We start from the raw sequence: 16,041 nt of genomic DNA, 5'->3' as shown, positions 1-16,041 counted from the left end.
CCATGAAGGTTAACAGTCGCCCAAAATTTAAATAAAATTATTGCAGGCCTATAATAAGTTAGATAGCTAAAATTTTAAATAATAGCAGGTTCAGTTTTTAGTGCTAATACTGTTCTTTGCTTTGGTGAACAAATGAGTATTTCTCAACTGGGAAGATGACTTACAGGTTCTATGCTGTGAGTAGATAGGCTTAGAATTATTTTCAGCACTGTTTGTCTCCATTACAGTTAATTTTATGGGTGGGGGAGCAAAATCTAAATGGATGCACTGTCTGAGTACCAGAATGGAATGGAAAATTCCCAGACCATGGAACTGAGAAATGAGAATTAAGAACATTTGTTCCCCGGGGGCCTAGGCAGACACACCCATTCTGTTTCCCTTTTCATTGTACCAGATCTCTGCCACCTCTGCCTCCTGGGTTCAAGCAATTCTCCTGCCTCAGCCTCCTGAGTAGCTGGGATTATAGGCACCTGCCATCCTGCCTGGCTAACTTTTGTCTTTTTAGTAGAGACGGGGTTTCACCATGTTGGCCAGGCTGGTCTCGAACTCCTGACATCAAGTGATCCTCCCGCCTCGGCCTCCCAAAGTGGGGAGCCACCACGCCCAGCCGATTTTGTTTTTAATTATAAAGTTTTTTTATGTAATTTTTTTTACTTTTATGCATTATTAGAGACAGATTCTCGCTTTGCTGCCCAGGCTGATCTTTAACTCCTGGCTTCAAGCGGTCCTCCTGCCTTGGCCTCCCAGAGTGTTGGGATTGTAGGCCTGAGCCACTGCACCTGGCCTCATTTTAATTATATAATTTTAATAATCGTATTAAAACCTATTCTGATTTCCTTGTTCATTATGGTTCTTAATATAGAAGTATTTTAGAATTCTTTTGACTGTTTTGATACATTTTCCCCCAAACTATCAGAAAAACAAGTCATTTGCCTTTTAATTTTTTTCTTATAGGAAATTCGGCGCCTTCATCAGTATGTGAAATTTGCTGTCCAAGATGTGAATGATGTTCTAGACTTGGAGTGGGATCGGCATCTGGAACAAAAGAAAAAACAAAGGTGAGTGAGATCTCTCATCTGCAATGTGTTGGAATAGATATTGCTATTGCCATTTTAAAAAGGTGATTTAGGAACCTATGAAAATCCCCAGCCAGGTACAGTGGCTCATGCCTGTAATCCCAGCACTTTGGGAGGCTGAGACAGGTGGATCACCTGAGGTTAGGAGTTGGAGACCAGCCAACATGGAGAAACCCTGTCTCTACTAAAAACAAAATTAGCCGTGCGTGGTGGCACATGCCTGTAATCCCAGCTACTTGGGAGGCTGAGGCAGGAGAATTGCTTGAACGCAGGAGGCAGAGGTTGCAGTGAGCTGAGATTGTGTGCCACTGCACTCCTGCCTGGGCAACAGGAGCAAAGCTGTGTCTTAAAAAAAAAAAAAAAGAAAGGAAAAAGAAAATCTCTACAAAATGTTCATTCTTTTTAACAGTCATTCTACTTGAAATATTTTTCTACAGAAACGATACAATAATTTACATAAAACAGTTTATATTGCAATATAATTTATGATAGTGAAAAATTGTATTCAACCTAATTATCTAAAGGTACAGGAGTAGCTAAATAAATATGGTCACTTTTTTTCTTAACTACAGAATACCCTGTAACCATTGACTAGCGTGTTTTCCAATAAATTATTTAATATATTGAATATGTATTCTATGTTCTACAAAATGTATAGAATATATAACTTTCGCTATAATTATTAAATGTAATATAAAAATTTAATTTAATAAGTAAAAAGACAAAAGCATATTGGCTAATAACAATGTGGAGGTACAAAAGTATATAGATGTATCAAAATATTCATAGTTATATCTGCAAAACAGGATTAAGGAGAATTTTCCTTAATACTCTTCTGTATATTTCAAATTTTCTTTTTGAGAAAACATTTGTAATTAGTGTGGATAATTAAAAGGATGAGAGGAATGATAGCAAAGTAATGGGAAAACCTTTTAGCGTAGTTTTTTATCCTTAGATATTTGGTTTTAAGCCACATATTTTCCACAAGGAATAGAATGCCGTGCACCATGAGAGCGTGAAGTGCTGCCCATTAGAAATTTGAAAAACAAATCAGCCCTGAAATGTTAGATTTCTGAAACACCTACACTTGATTAATAGATTAGCTAGCCCTGTATGAAAACAAACCAAGAAATGGTCTATTTGATGTACTTTTCAGTGGGACAACCTGGGTGTGATATCAGGGACAGGACTATAATACACTTATAATTTAGTAAGCAGAATTCAATAAATTACATTGTGTTATGTGGAGAAAGGCTAAAAATCCCAACTGGAGAACCCTCAGCTTACAGCATTTATAGGTATAGGGAGATAGAAGTGAGAAGCTCTCCTACCCCACTGCCTACGTGAAGGATTCCTGTGGCCCGTGGACTGGAGCGCTTGTCTCCATGGGCAGTGGGGTCCCATTAGAGAGCCAGTGCACACGCCTGGTTCTGATTCATGTTCAGCCATATGGTTTGCTATCTCACAAGGGAAACAATGGTCTAACCTGGCAGTGGGTACATTCTGCTCTGTTCAATGGTTGTATTTCTCTTTGGTAATTAACAAGTTAGCCTTGTAAGAAAGTACATGATGCTTAAAGAGAAGCCAGGCTTTTTTTTTCCCTTTATACCAATTCTGTGGATTTACTACTTATGCTTTTCTGAGTTCTCTTTCTGCAGAGTTCAAATTCTTAAATCTGTATAATTTTCTATTTTGATAGCACTTCTCTGTTTTAGGGCCATCCCTGAATGTTACCTTGTATGTACCCTATTGAAATGCCTTTTTTATTTTATTTTATTTTATTTTTTGAGACCAAGTCTTGCTCTGTCGCCCACACTGGAGTGCAGTGGCCTGATCTCAGCTCATTGCAACCTCTGCCTCCGGGGTTCAAGCAATTCTCCTGCCTCAGCCTCCTTGAGTAGCTGGGATTATAGGCGTGCACCACCACACCCGGCTAATTTTTGTATTTTTAATAGAGATGGGGTTTCACCATGTTGGTTAGGCTGGTCTCCAACTCCTGACCTCGTGATCCGCCCACCTCATCCTCCGAAGGTGCTGTGATTACAGGCGTGAACCACCGTGCCTGGCCTGAAATGCCTTTTAAAAATTGTGTGTTGAAGTACCTTGTTACCAGAGGCAGTCGTTCAGTCAGCCCTGAACTCAAAGAGATAATGGGAAAAGAGGAAATAAATCCAGAGGTTTCTGTTTAGCAAGCATTTTTCATTCCGTGATTTGTGTTAACAGGCAAAATATACATAGAGTCACTTGTTGCTTAACGTGTTCTGAGAAGTTCATTGTTAGGCCATTTTGTCATTGTATGATCATCATAGAATGTACTTACACTGTGTCTACTTATTACCTAGATGACATAGCTTATTACATACTTAGGCTCTTATGGTGTATAGCCTGTTGCTCCTAGACTACAGTACCATACAGCAAGCTTGTCCAACCCTTGGCCTGCAGGCTTCATGTGGCCCAGGACAGCTTTGAATGCAGCTCAACACAAATTCGTAAACTTTCTTAAAACATTATGAGATTTTTATTTTATTTTTTTTTAAGCTTATCAGCTAGCATTAGTATATTTTATGTGTGGCCCAAGACAATTCTTCCTCCAGTGTGGCCCAGGGAAGCAAAAGATTAGACACCCCTGCTGTATAGCATGGTTTTGTACATTTGTACTATAGACAATTGTAACACAAATCACTAGGCAATAGGAATTCAGCTCTACTGTAATCTTATTGGATCATCGTTGTATATGCTGTCCATCATTGACCAAAACGTCATTATGTGGCACATGACTGTATTGACATACCATAGCAAAGAAAATTTGGTTTGTAACTTATGTGGGATTATTCCTTTTGTTTTTATTTGTATGGTTTTTCCTATTGCCTCTGCAAATTAAAGCAGTCAGAAAAAAATTTCAGAGCAACTTGAAGAGTTCTACTGAAAAGCAGAAGCAAATAGACCTGTCCCCCTCTGCAGTCAGACCTACTTCCCAGAGGCAGCTACTGTTGTCCCTGTTTTGTTTTAGTTCTTTGGGCAGGTTACCTCCCTGATACTAAACCTTATGCTCTCCCACTATTTTTTGACGATAGTCTGAAGAATTAACTGACTCCCATAGACTTCCAGTGAACCTGTTTTTTGTTTTTGTTTTTAATTGGATATAATTTACATTCAGAAAAACAGATAAATTCTAAGTAGAAAGCTGACCCTGTTCCTGACTCGCATCTCACTCCTGCCCTTTTCTTCCTAGGGCCTCTCTCAGGTGTCACCTAATTTATGCTATCCTTTGCTACAGGCCTGGCCTGCCTGTTTCTAGCTGTTTTCTCCACATACCATGTTATTTTCATTAGGCTTTCATCTCCTTTTTATTTTCTAGTAATTTCTTGATGGTTCTTGTCCAGTGCTGGTTCTCCATTTTATCGTTTTTACTGTTACCATTGTAATCTTGTTTGTTTGTTTTTTACTGGGAGATTCCTTTACTTGAACCATTCATAAATTCTTTTCTCATTGTTGTTAACAGGCACCTGCTTGTGCCAGAGCGAGAGACACTGTTTAACACCCTAGCCAATAACCGTGAAATCATCAACCAACAGAGGAAGAGGCTGAATCACCTGGTGGACAGTCTTCAGCAGCTCCGCCTTTACAACCAGACTTCCCCATGGAGCCTGCCCTCGGCTGTTCCTTCCCCGAGCAGCATTCACAGGTGTAGAGAGGACTTGTACTCAATAAATATGGGTGAATGAATGCATGAACAAACATTTAGGGAGTAATGTGGGGTAGTCTTAGAGTGGTTCAGATGTGGGTGTGCAGGTGACTCTGTTGTCTCTCACCTTTGTGATCCTGGTCAGGGTTCCACCCTCTCTGATCCTTTGTTTCTTTGCTTAAAAAATGGAATGACAAACCTGGTTCATGGGATTGTGTGGGAGTTAAATTAAGTCTATAAAGTATTACACTGATGAAATGGGTGTTGAATGTATCACAGCAAGTGATACACCATAGTAATAGTGTCATGGTTGATTGAAAGTCAGCTGATAGGATTAAGTTGACTGACTTGTTTCTGAAGCCCGGATTTGTCATTTTGCTTGAATGTGGGGACTTTCAGACCCTGGCAGATGGACAGTTTACCTTGAGTTTACCAAAATGGTTTTGTTGTTGTTGTTGTTGTTTTGAGACCGAGTCTCGCTCTGTTGCCCAGGCTGGAGTGCAGTGGCGCCATCTCGGCTCACTGCAAGCTCTGTCTCCTGGGTTCTCGCCATTCTCCTGCCTCAGCCTCCCGAGTAGCTGGGACTACAGGCGCCCGCCACCTCGCCCGGCTAGTTTTTTGGATTTTTTAGTAGAGACGGGGTTTCACTGTGTTAGCCAGGATGGTCTCGATCTCCTGACCTCGTGATCCGCCCGTCTCGGCCTCCCAAAGTGCTGGGATTACAGGCTTGAGCCACCGCGCCCGGCCTGCTTTTTCTACTGAGGCACCATCATGTTGTGTTTGGGGTGGAGATGGTATATAATATGGTTGTGATCTCACTTCTTTTAGATTAATTCTATCAGTTGGTCAGATGGCATGTTTATATATAGGGGATATTCTTATGTCTTGCATTTATATTTAGGAGGATAGTGTACACCCGACAGCCTCAGATCTTTCTGCTCCTAGTTGGTCTGTATGTAACACTGTCGTGTTTCAGTTTTGACAGTGACCTTGAAAGCCTGCGCAATGCTTTGTTAAAAACCACCATAGAATCGCACACCAAATCCTTGCCCAAGGTACCAGGTAATTGCATCCTTCCCAGTGTTTTAACTCCCTTTGTTCTCTTCTAGCTACTGATATCTTAAAAACTGAGTTTTAATCATTTATGGGTTTATGGGTTTCTTGCAGCTAAACTGTCCCCCATGAAACAGGCACAATTGAGAAACTTCTTGGCCAAGAGGAAGACCCCACCAGTGAGATCCACTGCTCCAGGTAAAGAGAACTGGTAACTGGGCCTGTACATACTGATAGGGTGCAGTGGGGTGTGTGTGTATGTGTGTGTGAGAGAGAGAGACAGAGAGCGAGCTAGGGTGCTGTGTATGTGTGTGTAAGTGTGTGTGTGTTGGTTCTTAATAGGGGATAGAGAAGATGTCCCCAGAATCTGTTGTTAATCTGAATATTGGAATAAAAAGCAGCTTATATATACTTGATGAGGCAGCAAGGTAGTTGTTTTGGCTTTTACACTGTTTTCTGCAGTCCTCAAGTTATATGGCACTGATTCATAAGGGTTTGAGGTAGCCTGAGCTAAATTCTAGCCTCTGCTTTAGCCAGAGAAGGTTTACTTTTCTGATTTTGGGTTTTGAGTAAGTTTGCATTTGGGAAAAAGGCTTTTTAAAAAACAAATAAATAATAGAAAATAAAAAAATAGAATAGAAAATAAATAATAGAAAAAAAAAAAAGACAGAGTCTCCCCATATTGCCCAGGCTGTTTTCAGACTCCTAAGTTCAAGTTATCCTCCTACCTCAGCCTCCCAGAGTGCTGGGATTACAGGTGTGAGCCACTGTGCCTTGCCGAAAAAGGATTCTTTTATGAAAAAAGAAGAAAAAAATATGATTAAGCAATGTTGGTTAAAAATACTTCCTGTAGGCCGGGCATGGTAGTCTCGTAATCCCAGCACTTTGGGAAGCCGAGACGGGCGGATCACGGGGTCAGGAGATCGAGACCATCCTGGCTAACACGGTGAAACCCCGTCTCTACTAAAAATACAAAAAAATTAGCCGGGCGTGGTGGCCGGCACCTGTAGTCCCAGGTACTCGGGAGGCTGAGGCAGGAGAATGGCGTGAACCTGGGAGGCGGAGCTTGCAGTGAGCCGAGATGGCGCCACTGCACTCCATCCTGGGCTACAGAGCCAGACTCCATCTCAAAAAAAACAAAAAATACTTGCTGTAAAGAAGCCATATAACTGATGAAATAAGATTTTTTTCCCATTACGTTATCTAGATAAGAACTTGAATTTAAAGAAAAATTTGTGACAAAAAACTTTAGGCATAACTGCTTTGTTTTAGTACCCGTATCCAAATTTTTCTTTGAGATTCTGTTTTCAGTTAAAATTTTTTAATGCCAATAACAAATGCTTTTGGTAATCAGAATAACAGAAACAAATTTAATCTTACTGATTTTATTTTTTGTACTCACAGACAAGTGAATTTTTTTTTTTTTGAGACGGAGTCTTGCTCTGTCGCCCAGGCTGGAGTGCAGTGGCCGGATCTCAGCTCACTGCAAGCTCCACCTCCCGGGTTTACGCCATTCTACTGCCTCAGCCTCCCAAGTAGCTGGGACTACAGGTGCCCGCCACCTCACCCGGCTAGTTTTTTGTATTTTTTAGTAGAGACGGGGTTTCACTCAGTTAGCCAGGATGGTCTCGATCTCCTGACCTCGTGATCCACCTGTCTCGGCCTCCCAAAGTGCTGCGATTACAGGCTTGAGCCACCGCGCCCGGCCACAAGTGAATTTTTAAATAATGTTTTTTATCTAAAGAATACATTCTCTTGGTAGGTAATTGGGAAAAATATGGAAAGTGTAAAGGAGAATAAAAGATATTAGCTGAGTGTGGTGGGATGCACCTGTAATCTTAGCTCTTTGGGTGGCTGAGGCAGGAGGATTGCCTGATCCTGCGGCTGCAGTGAGCTATGGTCATGCCACTGCACTCCAGCCTGAGCAACAGAATCTTTAAAAAAAATTAAAAAGTTAAAAAATCACTCTCTCAACCCAGATATGGCCTCACTTAGTTATTTTGGTTTAGTTCCAAACTTTTTTCTTTGCATATGTAAATCTGATTTATTTTAAAATGAAATTGAGATTATAACAGTTTTGTGTCTTGATTTTTTTCTGATTTAAAATTCATTAGCCCTTATATTTAAAAAAAAGAAAAGAAAAGAAAAGAAGTGCTGGTGAAGATATGGAAAAAGTGGAACCTTTGTACACTATTGGTGGGAATGTGAAATGGTAAAGCCACTGTAGAAAACAGTTTCGTGGTTCCTCAAAAAATTAAAAATGTAATTACTGGATGATCCAGCAATTTCACTCCCGGGTATATACCCCAAATAACTGAAAACAAGGTTTCAAAGAGATACTTTTGTATCCATGCTCATGACAGCATTATTGATAATAGCCAAGAGGTGGAAACAATGTGTCTGTTAATGAATGAATAGATAAACAAAATGTCTGTCTATACAAAGCAATATTATTCAACCTTGAAAAAGGAGGTTTCTTTGTTTGTTTGTTTGTTTTTTGAGAGGGAGTCTCACTCTGTCGCCCAGGCTGGAGTGCAATGGCCGGATCTCGGCTCACTGCAAGCTCCGCCTCCCGGGTTTACGCCATTCTCCTGCCTCAGCCTCCCGAGTAGCTGGGACTACAGGCGCCCGCCACCTCGCCCGGCTAGTTTTTTTGTATTTTTTAGTAGAGATGGGGTTTCACCGTGTTCGCCAGGATGGTCTCGATCTCCTGACCTTGTGATCCTCCCATCTTGGCCTCCCAAAGTGCTGGGATTACAGGCTTGAGCCACCGTAAAAAGGAGTTTTTGACACATGCTACAATATAAATGAACCTTGAGGACATTGTGCTAAGTGTAATAAGCCACAAATAGACAAATACTATGTGATTCCACTTATATGAATTATCTAGAGATATCAAATTCATAGAGATGGAAACGAGAATAGGGGTTGCCCTGACTGAGGTGGGGATCATGGGGAGTTATTGTTTAATGGGTATAGAGTTTCAGTTTTGCACAGTGAAAGTACTTCTGGAGGTGGATGGTGGTGATGATTACACAACAATGTGAATGTACTTAATACCTGTGACCTGTGCACTTTAAAGCACTTAAGATGGTAAATTTTATGTTATATTTTACCAAATGTTAAAACTTGGAAAAAAATTTAAAGTTAAAATCGTAAGCTTTTCCTCTGCCTTCTGTGTTTAAATGTTCTTTGAACACATGCCTTATAAAGACATTACAGTATTTCCTTGTATTAGAAGGCCATAATGCCTATTACTAATCTTGTTGCCAAAATTTTACTCAGAACGTCTTTATTCACAAATCTTTAACCCACATCAGATTATATATTTAGATAAGAGTCCTTAGAAGTGAGATTTATGGAATTTATTCATTCATTCAATAAATATGATTGCCTAGTTTGTTGCAGTCAGTGGTAAGAGAAACATTGTCTCTGCCCACATGAAGCTTTTCATTTAAGAGGAGGAATTCAGACATTAAGCAGATAACCACACATGATACTCATTTAATATTAGTGTGCATGCTAGGAAGAGTAACTCAGCATGTAAACACTTAATTTTCTAAATTGGGAAAAACAACACACATAAAGGGTGCACAACTAAAACATATATCCCTGTAGCCTCTACTCAGGTCAAGAAACAGAATATTGCCATTTTTTAGAAGCCCTCTTGTATACCCTGGTTTTCCTTCCTCCCCTAAGGCGCCATTATATGGGCTTATGTGAGAGTTTCGCCTTTGCCTTTTTTTTTTTTTTTTTTTTTTGACTTTTTTTGTTATTTTAAATTTATTATTTTGAAAAAATTCAAATTTCCAATTGCGAGTACAGTAAGCACCTGCTTACCCCTCACTCATATGTTTGCTGCAATCATTGCTGAACTATCTGAGAATAAGTTAAAGACAACACCCCTTACTCCTAAATATTTCAACATGTGTCCTCCAAGAACAAAGGTGCTCTCTTACACGTCATAATACAGTTCGCAGGTTCAGGAAATTTAACATATACAGTTATCTCATATATAGTTGGTACTCAAATTTTGCCAGCTGTCCACTCCCTACATGTTGATTGGATCTAGGATCCAATGCAGGATTCTGCATTGCATAAGTTTTCATTCTCTTTAGTCTCCTTTTCTTTGTTTTCCTTCAGAGCTTTACTATGTAAGCATACCTCCCAAAACACTATAATTTGGTTTTGCCTGTGTTTTGGTTTTGCATACCACATAAATCCATTCACTTAGTCTCTAAATGGGCTTCTCTTGTTCCACATCAGTCTTGTAAGATCCATCCGTGTTGTTGCCTCTAGCTGTTATTTTAGTTGCTCTATATAGGATTCTATTGTATGAGTATGCTGCATTTGTTTAGTCATTCTCCTGTTGAACATGTGCTGCTTTCAGTTTATAGCTATTACAGAAAAGGTGGTTCTGAATATTCCTGTGTGTGTCTCTCGGAGCACATATGTACTCTTCATTTGGTTACATAGCTAGGAGTGGCATTGTTGGCTCATAGTCTGTCCATATGCCCAGCTTTCATAGATTCTGCCAAGCAGTTTTACCAAGTGGTTGTACTTTATCATCAGTAGATGAGTGTTACAGTTGTTCCACATCTTTGCCAAGCCTGATAGTGTCAGTCTTTTTTCTTTTAACTATTCTGGTAGAAATCTTGTAAAATGTTTTAACCGTTCAGATACCTTCTTTCGTGGAGTACCGAATTAAATCTTTTGTTCATTCATTTATTATTAAATACTCTTTGTTATTGATTTGTAAATGTTTTTATAAATTCTGGAGACCAGTCTTTGTTGGTTTTATGAGTTGTAGATACTCACTTTGCCTTTTTGCCCTCTTATGTCTTGGTGAACAGAAGTTCTTTTTTGTTTTTGTTTTTAGAAACAGAGTCTTGCTCTGTTGCCCAGGCTGGAGTGCAGTGGTGCAGTCATAGCTCACTGCAGCCCCAACCTCCCTGGCTGAAGCAGTCCTCCTGCCTCAGCCTCCTGAGTTGCTGGGACTATAGGCACAGGCCAGGTCACCATGCCCGGCTAGTTTTTTATTTTTTTGTAGAGACATTATCTCGCTATGTTGCTCAGGCTGATCTGGAACATCTGGCCTTACGTGATCTTCCTGCCTCAGCTTCCCAAAGCGCTGGGATTACAGGTGTGAACAACTGTGCCCAGCCTGTCGATCAGAAGTTCTTAATTGTGAAATAGTGATAAATCATCAGCCTTTTCTTTCATAGTTAGTACTTTTTGTGTTCTGTTTAAGAAATCTTCTATCTCTAGGTAATGAAAGTAGGTATGTACCTTTATTATCTTCCGGAAACATTAAAGTTTGCCTTTCACAATTGGATCTGCAGGCAGATCACGAGCTCAGGAGATTGAGACCATCTGGGTCAACATGGTGAAAACCCATCTCTACTAAAAATACAAAAAAATTAGCTGGGCATGGTGGCATGCAGCTGTAGTCCCAGCTACTTAGGAGGCTGAGGCAGGAGAATCGCTTGAACCCGGGAGGTGGAGGTTGCAGTGAGCCGAGATCACGCCACTGCACTCCAGCCTGGCGACAGAGTGAGACTGTCACACAAAAAAAATCCCAAAGTGCTCAGATTACAGGTGTGAGCCACCACGTCCAGCCTCTGCTTACATTTAAATTAAATGAAATTGCAAGGCAAGGTGGTGCATGCCTGTAACCCCAGCTGCTTAAGGAGGCTGAGGCAGGAGGATCACTTGAGCCCAGGAGTTCGAGACCAACCTGGGAAAGGAGCAGTGAGACCTTGTCTCAAATAAATATATAAATTTTAAAAATAAAAGTAACATTTAAAATTTAGTTTTGCAATCCTAGTAGCCACATTTCAGGTGCTCAGTAGGCACATGTGACTAATGGCTACTGTAATGGCAAAAACATATAAAGAACATTTCATCATTGCAGAAAGTTCTACAATTCAGAGTAGGGGTTGGTAGATTTTTCTACAAGGGGCCAGCTGGAGAATAGTTGAGGTTTGCAGGCGCTGTTTCCACTGCACCTACCTAACTCTGCTGTTGTAATGGGAAAGCAGCCACAGACCATGTGATGAGAGGGGCATGTCTGTGTTTCAGCAAAACTTTGTATTTCTACAAAGAGACAGCTGGCCTATGGTTGTAGTTTTCTGACCCCTGCTCTAGAATGTTTTGGCATTCTTGGTGTTTTACATTTTCGTATTAACATTAAAATTGTCTTGTTAAATTCTACCTCCCTGTACCTAGAGTAGTCAAAACCGTGGAGACAGAACTAGAAACTGCCAGAAGCTGGAGGAGGGAGAATGGGTAGTTTGTGTTTCATGGGGATGAAGTTTCAGTTTGGGAAGATGAAAACATTCTGGAGATAGATGGTAGTCACGGTTATACAACATTAGAAATGTATTTATACCATGGAACTGTACACTTTAAAATGGTGACTGTGGTGTCATTTTATGTTATATTTTACCACAATAAAAAAAAAAAAAAAAAAAAGAGGGGAGGCTGGAGAATCGCTTGAACCCAGGAGGCAGAGGTCGCAGTGAGCCGAGATCACGTCATTGCACTCCAGCTTGGGCAACAAGAGCAAAACTCTGTCTCAAAAAAGAAAAAAAGTTTCGGGGGAGGAATTTTGCCTTCCTCAGCCTTGAAAGGAAAGTTGAGATTTTGCCTGGAATTGTATTGAGTTTCTAGATCTACCTGAGAATTGACATATGTGCAGTAGTGAACTCTTAGTTCCTGAACTGGGTACATATTTGTTATTCGGGTGTTCTTTAATTTCTCTTAATGTTTTCTGCATGAGAGACGTGCACATCTTTTGTTAGATTGCTAAAAATTTGATGCTTTTATAATGGTAGATTTTTTTTTCCCTTAAATTTTATGGTTTATGTTGGATGTAGTATAGAGAAATACAGTTGATTTATGTATATTTACTTACACCCAACAACCTGGCAGAACTCATTTATTCTAACACGTCTGTAGCTGTTTCTTGGCTTTGTAACTATGGAAACAATGATACCCTCCATGGATACTAATGGTGATGTTTCTGCCTTTCCAGTCCTATTATTATTATTATTGTTTTACCTTACTTCACTGGCTAGAACCTCCAGTGCAGCATAAAAGTGTCGTGTAGCTATCCTTGATCTCAAAAGGAGCACTTTCTATAGTTCATCTTAAGATGTGAGGTTTGCTGCATCTACTGAGATGATCATATGACTTCTATCCTTTTGTCTCCCCACCCTCCCTGCCCCCAGTCATGTAGCTTTCTGTCTTTCCTTACCTGAACTAGAGTGTAAACAGAATAAGATTCTTTAAATTTCAGTGGGACCCTCTTTCTAATGCAGGCAGTTAGCTGCATCCTTGATCACAGCAGAGAGCAGCACCCATTAATGGTGGAGGCAGCACCGTCGGCATAGTGAGCAGTCCATGCTCCACGCTTCTGTGAGCGAGCATGCCCACTGCATCCTTCAGTTGGATGGGCTCCCTCCACCAAAGGCAGGTAAATTGCCTCAGAAAGGTAGGAAGGAAGGAACTAAGAGTACCCCCATGTTACATAGGACCTTGGAGGTTACATAGTTAATCCAGTGTCTCTTTCTGTCTAGTTCTTGAAGGTGATGTGATTATTTGAGTCATCTTTTATTGTTACTATCAGGAACTGCAATAGGATTTTAGAGACATTATGGAGAGCAATTAGGCCCAAGAGAACATGGGTTTGTATTAGTTTCCTATGGATGCCATAACAAATTATCACAAACTTAGTGGCTTAAAACGGTACCTAGTTGTTATCTTACAGGAAGATTTTCTGTGATGATGGAAATGTTCTGTATCTTTGCTGTCCAGCAGGGTAGCTACTAGCCACATGTGGCTATAGAGTACATGAAATGTGGCTAGTGCAATTGAGGAACTGATTTTTCATTAATTTGCTTTTAATTAGTTTAAATTTAAATAACCACATATGGCTACTGGCTACCAAATTGGATAAGACAGCCGTAGCACATAGCGTTGGTTTTTAGTGGTGTTTGTTATGTTATACTTACATTATGACAATAAAATCTTGTAGAGCCATGTGCACATAGGACACAAAGTCAATAAATATTTGCAGAGCCATTTTAAATAACTTGGGGAGGGAAGAAAAAGGGCTAGATTATTTTGTTTGGTTTTTGTTTTTTCCAATATACAGGAAGTATTCACTTGCATTCTGAAATTTATGATAGAAAGTAACATGACATAAAGCCTTACTCTTCATAATCTAAACAGAAGGCCAGGATTCAGTTCAGTTCAATTCTGTTTTCTCTTTTGGGTTTTTGTTGTTGTTGTTGTTGTTTGAGAAGGGGTCTCACTCTGTCACCCAGGCTGCAGTGCAGTGGCACAATCTGGGCTCACTACAATCTTTGCTCCCAGGTTCAAGCGATTCTCCTACCTCAGCCTCCTGAGTAGCTGGGAGTACAGGTGTGCGCCACCACACTCTGCTGATTTTTGTATTTTTAAGTAGAAATGGGGGTCGGGCGCAGTGGATCAAGCCTGTAATCCCAGCACTTTGGGAGGCCGAGACAGGCGGATCACGAAGTCAGGAGATGGAGACCATCCTGGCGAACACGGTGAAACCCTGTCTCTACTAAAAAAATACAAAAAACTAGCCGGGCGAGGTGGCGGGCACCTGTAGTCCCAGCTACTCGGGAGGCTGAGGCAGGAGAATGGCGTAAACCCAGGAGGCGGAGCTTGCAGTGAGCCAAGATCCAGCCACTGCACTCCAGCCTGGGTGACAGAGCGAGACTCCGTCTCAAAAAAAAAAAAAAAAAAGAAAAAAAAAATGTAGAGATGAGGTTTCACCGTATTTGCCAGGCTGGTCTCGAACTCCTGACCTGGTAATCTGCCTACCTTGGCCTCCCGAATTGCTGGGATTACAGGCGTGAGCCACTATGTCCAGCCATTTTCTTTCTTTCTTTCTTTCTTTCTTTCTTTCTTTCTTTCTTTCTTTCTTTCTTTCTTTTTTTTTTTTTTGAGACAGGGTTTCACTCTGTTGCCCTACTCTTTGTAGAGACAGGGTCTCATTATGTTGCTTAAGCTAGTCTTGAACTCCTGGCTTCAAGCAGTCCTCCTACCTCAGTCTCCCAAAGTGCTGCGATTATAGGCCTGAGCCACTGCACCAAATCTCTTGTATATTTTTTTAAAATCTAATTGTCTAAATCAGAAGAATCATTAGATTTATCTGGAAATGTTCGAGACACTCAGGACTGAGGACATTCTGTCTATTCCATTTTGCGCTGGACCTGTTCTTAGCAGCTTATTGGAAGGTGACAGTAATGGTGTGATTGTTCACCCCACCATGGAAACTTGCCTGTTACATTTCTAGTATATTATTATTATACTAGTGAGGGCTCCAGGTCTTCTACTTTGACACCAGCATTAATTCTGTCTCTTATGTTTTCACATTCTTTTATTTAACAGCCCCAAGATGTTCACACAGCTCAGTTTCTCAAATTCCCATCTGAGCAAAAACCAAAAACCATTTTTGTTCACATTTGACAATACCTGCTTCCACTTAAAATAAGTAATAATTAAATCATTTTACAAGTTGAAGTTTTGTTTTATCAACAGTGAAAATTACTTAGCTTTTGGGCTTGCTTTGAGTTGTCTAAATTGTGTTTTGTTTGGGGCTTTTGTAGCCAGCCTGTCTCGATCAGCCTTTCTGTCTCAGAGATATTATGAAGACTTGGATGAAGTCAGCTCAACATCATCTGTCTCCCAGTCTCTGGAGAGTGAAGATGCACGGACGTCCTGTAAAGATGAGGAGGCGGCGGTTCAGGCCCCCCGGCATGCCCCCGTGGTTCGCACTCCTTCCATCCAGCCCAGTCTCTTGCCTCATGCAGCACCTTTTGCTAAATCTCACCTGGTTCATGGTTCTTCATCTGGTGTGATGGGAACTTCAGGTAAGTAAACAGTGGGAAAGCAAACTGTTTTTTCCCTGTGATGTTTCTCACTAATGAAGGAATTATAACTGGGTTTTATACTGTCACACCAAAATGGTGGTTGGCTCCAGCCCACTTTTTTTTTTTTTTTTTTTTTTTTTTTGAGATGGAGTCTCGCTCTGTTGCCCAGGCTGGAGTGCAATGCTGGAGTGCGATGGCGCAATCTCGGCTCACTGCAGCCTCCACCTCCTGGTTCAAACGATTCTCCTGCCTCACCCTCCCAAGGCATGTCTCCTAGTGGAGACGAGGTTTCACCATGTTGTGTTGGCTAGGCTGTTAA

General features: G+C 40.7%; 1 protein-coding gene across 4 annotated transcripts in view; it reads left to right on the top strand.

Moving 5' to 3' along the window:
- NUP214 (nucleoporin 214) overlaps nt 1-16,041 on the top strand; it is a 114,410-nt gene that overhangs the window by 34,335 nt on the left and 64,034 nt on the right. For all 4 annotated transcript variants that reach the window (XR_002732557.1, XM_023216931.1, XM_023216929.2 and 1 more), the window contains exons 18-22: nt 955-1,058; nt 4,579-4,761; nt 5,738-5,823; nt 5,929-6,012; nt 15,459-15,722. Coding sequence is in view for 3 of the 4 variants with exons in the window: in XM_023216931.1 (XP_023072699.1) it covers nt 955-1,058; nt 4,579-4,761; nt 5,738-5,823; nt 5,929-6,012; nt 15,459-15,722 (721 nt within the window). In the remaining variant the exon portion in view is untranslated. The remainder of the gene's footprint in view (nt 1-954; nt 1,059-4,578; nt 4,762-5,737; nt 5,824-5,928; nt 6,013-15,458; nt 15,723-16,041) is intronic.

This window comes from Piliocolobus tephrosceles, chromosome 14 (genome assembly GCF_002776525.5).
Source record: "Piliocolobus tephrosceles isolate RC106 chromosome 14, ASM277652v3, whole genome shotgun sequence".
Classification (NCBI taxonomy): domain Eukaryota; kingdom Metazoa; phylum Chordata; class Mammalia; order Primates; family Cercopithecidae; genus Piliocolobus; species Piliocolobus tephrosceles.
The sequence above is the reverse complement of the archived record's forward strand: the minus strand, read 5'-3'. Positions and strand labels throughout refer to the sequence as shown.